The following is a 2,216-nucleotide window of genomic DNA, read 5'->3' on the forward strand; positions in this document are numbered from 1 at the left end:
GGAAACCCAAGGAGGGGTCGCTATGAGTCGGGGCCGACTCAACGGCAAATAACAACGACAACAACAACACCCTGAATGCATTCCTGAACCTGCATTGTAGCCTGTTACTTCCCTAATGAACTCCATAATTGTTAGTATTGTCTTTGAGTTCTGTGTAACCATTGCAACAAATTATGGAACCCAACAGAGAAATAGTGAGTGCTATAGGAGGGAGGGCTGGTGTCGGAATTGGTAAAAGGCTGGAGGGTGGTGGCATATCTGGCCTCATAGGAATAAAGCTTGAGCTGCTGATGTTGATTCTATCTTCCTCTTGTGACATTAGAGGAGGTCAGAAGACGTCACTTTCATGTTCTTTTTGCATTTTCTTTGTTAGTTTTACAGAGTATAAAGTCAAACATGGTGAGATGCTTTAAGACACTTTCAAATAATTTCTTTGTGGAAAGTGTTATGGCTGAACTGTGTCCCTCAAAATATGTGCTGTAAACCCTCAGCCCTCTACCTGTGGTTCTGAGCCCATTTGGGGGTGGGTTTTCTTTGCTATCTTAAGAGGATTAGTGTCGAGTGTGTTCGAAATCAATCTCTTGAGATCTCAAAGAGCAGATTAAGGAAGCAGAGATGGAGAAGACAAATGCCATGCCCCATGAAGATCACCATGATGATCAAAGAATGGAAGCCAACGAGACAAGGGCCTTCTCCCAGAGCCGACAGACAGAAAGCCTTCCCCTCGGGCCAGCACCCTAAATTTGGGCTTCTAGCCTCCACTACTATGAGAAAATAAATCTTTGTTAAATCCCGCTGCTTGTGATTTCTGTCAGAGCAGCACTAGATAACTAAGATACCAGGAAACAACACCTGATTGTTCCTTCTCGGAATGAACACCTCCATTTCACTGAATCTAAGAAAATAAACTTTATGTACATATTTTAGGCATGTCATCCCAATCAAACTTTCCCCCACCATTTACCTATTTTGTCCCCTTTTAAAATGAGGACATGTAAAATAGATGGATTCTGGGGAAAAAGGAAGCCTGAGTATCTGATGCTGCATAATCCACTCAACATAAACCTACAGCTTACGAATCATTGATTGTTATGGATTCAAGCATATTTTTGTTTGCTTATATACAATGCTCTTTTTTGCCAGAAGACAATGAATTAGAGAAGAAGGGCATTTCAGCTTATTTTAAGTTTGGCCACCTCAAGCACTTATGTTAAGCAGATCATCAAAAGAAGTGTGTGGAGAGTCCACATATCTTCCAACACAAATACCTAGATGTGTATTTATACACCTTGGGGAAATGAGTTGCTGGGCCTATAGGCTTAGGACCATAGTCACGGGGGACGTTGAGGTCAGTTCACATAATACAGTCCACAAAGACATTGTTCTACATTCTACTCTCGTGAATAACGACTTGGGTCTTAAAAGCTGTGAGCAGCCATCTAAGGTGCAACCATTGGTCTCTTCTCATCCAGAGCAAAGAACAGTGAAGAAAATCAAAGAGGCATGGAAACAATTAACCCAAGAGAATAGTGGACCACAGAACTTCAGCCTTCACTAAGAGACCAGAAGAATTAGATGGTGCCCAGCTACCACTGCCAATCACTCTGAAAGGGATCACTTTAGGAGATGCTAGATAGAATGGGAGAAAAATGTGGAACAAAGCTCCAAATCATAGAAAATACCAGGCTTACTGGTTTCATAGAGACCAGTGGATCCCCAAGACTATGGCTCTTAGATACCCTTCAAGCCTCATCCTGAAAACACTGGATTCAGCCCTGTGGCTCAAACAATACACAGCCCTACGAGGTAAACAACACCACCAGGGAAGTACACACTCCTTAGAACAAACAACCATAAGAGATGAAGAGGGTGCGTTTGCCCAGGGATAAAGCTCAGAAAGCAGAAATGGATGGGAAAGAAGATGAAAAGAAATGGTAACCACAGGGAGGAAGTGACAAGAGTGCTGTGACATTGTGGGGTTGCAATCAATGTCACGCACAAAAAAATGTGTACGAACTATTAAATGGAAAACCAATTGGCTCTGTAAACTTTCACCCAAATAACAATAAAACGTTTGGGGGGAAAAAAAAAGATGAATTCTCAAAAACCACTATCAACACAATACCTGTTAGTGTTTTCCCTTTTTTCCTGTAGTAAACAGCAAAGCTGACAGCGGCAACCACAGCCACAGACGCGAAGAGCAGGAGAATAACTAG

The 2,216-nt window shown here is 42.2% G+C and overlaps 1 protein-coding gene across 1 annotated transcript in view; it reads right to left on the minus strand.

Moving 5' to 3' along the window:
* The window catches only part of TNFRSF11A (TNF receptor superfamily member 11a), a 94,855-nt gene that overhangs the window by 20,708 nt on the left and 71,931 nt on the right, over positions 1-2,216 (minus strand). The window contains exon 6 of the mRNA XM_007935541.1: positions 2,126-2,212. Within this exon, the coding sequence (XP_007933732.1) occupies positions 2,126-2,212 (87 nt within the window). The remainder of the gene's footprint in view (positions 1-2,125; positions 2,213-2,216) is intronic.

This window comes from Orycteropus afer, unplaced genomic scaffold (assembly GCF_000298275.1).
Source record: "Orycteropus afer afer isolate SDZICR_OR568_19922 unplaced genomic scaffold, OryAfe1.0 scaffold00029, whole genome shotgun sequence".
NCBI classification, from domain to species: domain Eukaryota; kingdom Metazoa; phylum Chordata; class Mammalia; order Tubulidentata; family Orycteropodidae; genus Orycteropus; species Orycteropus afer.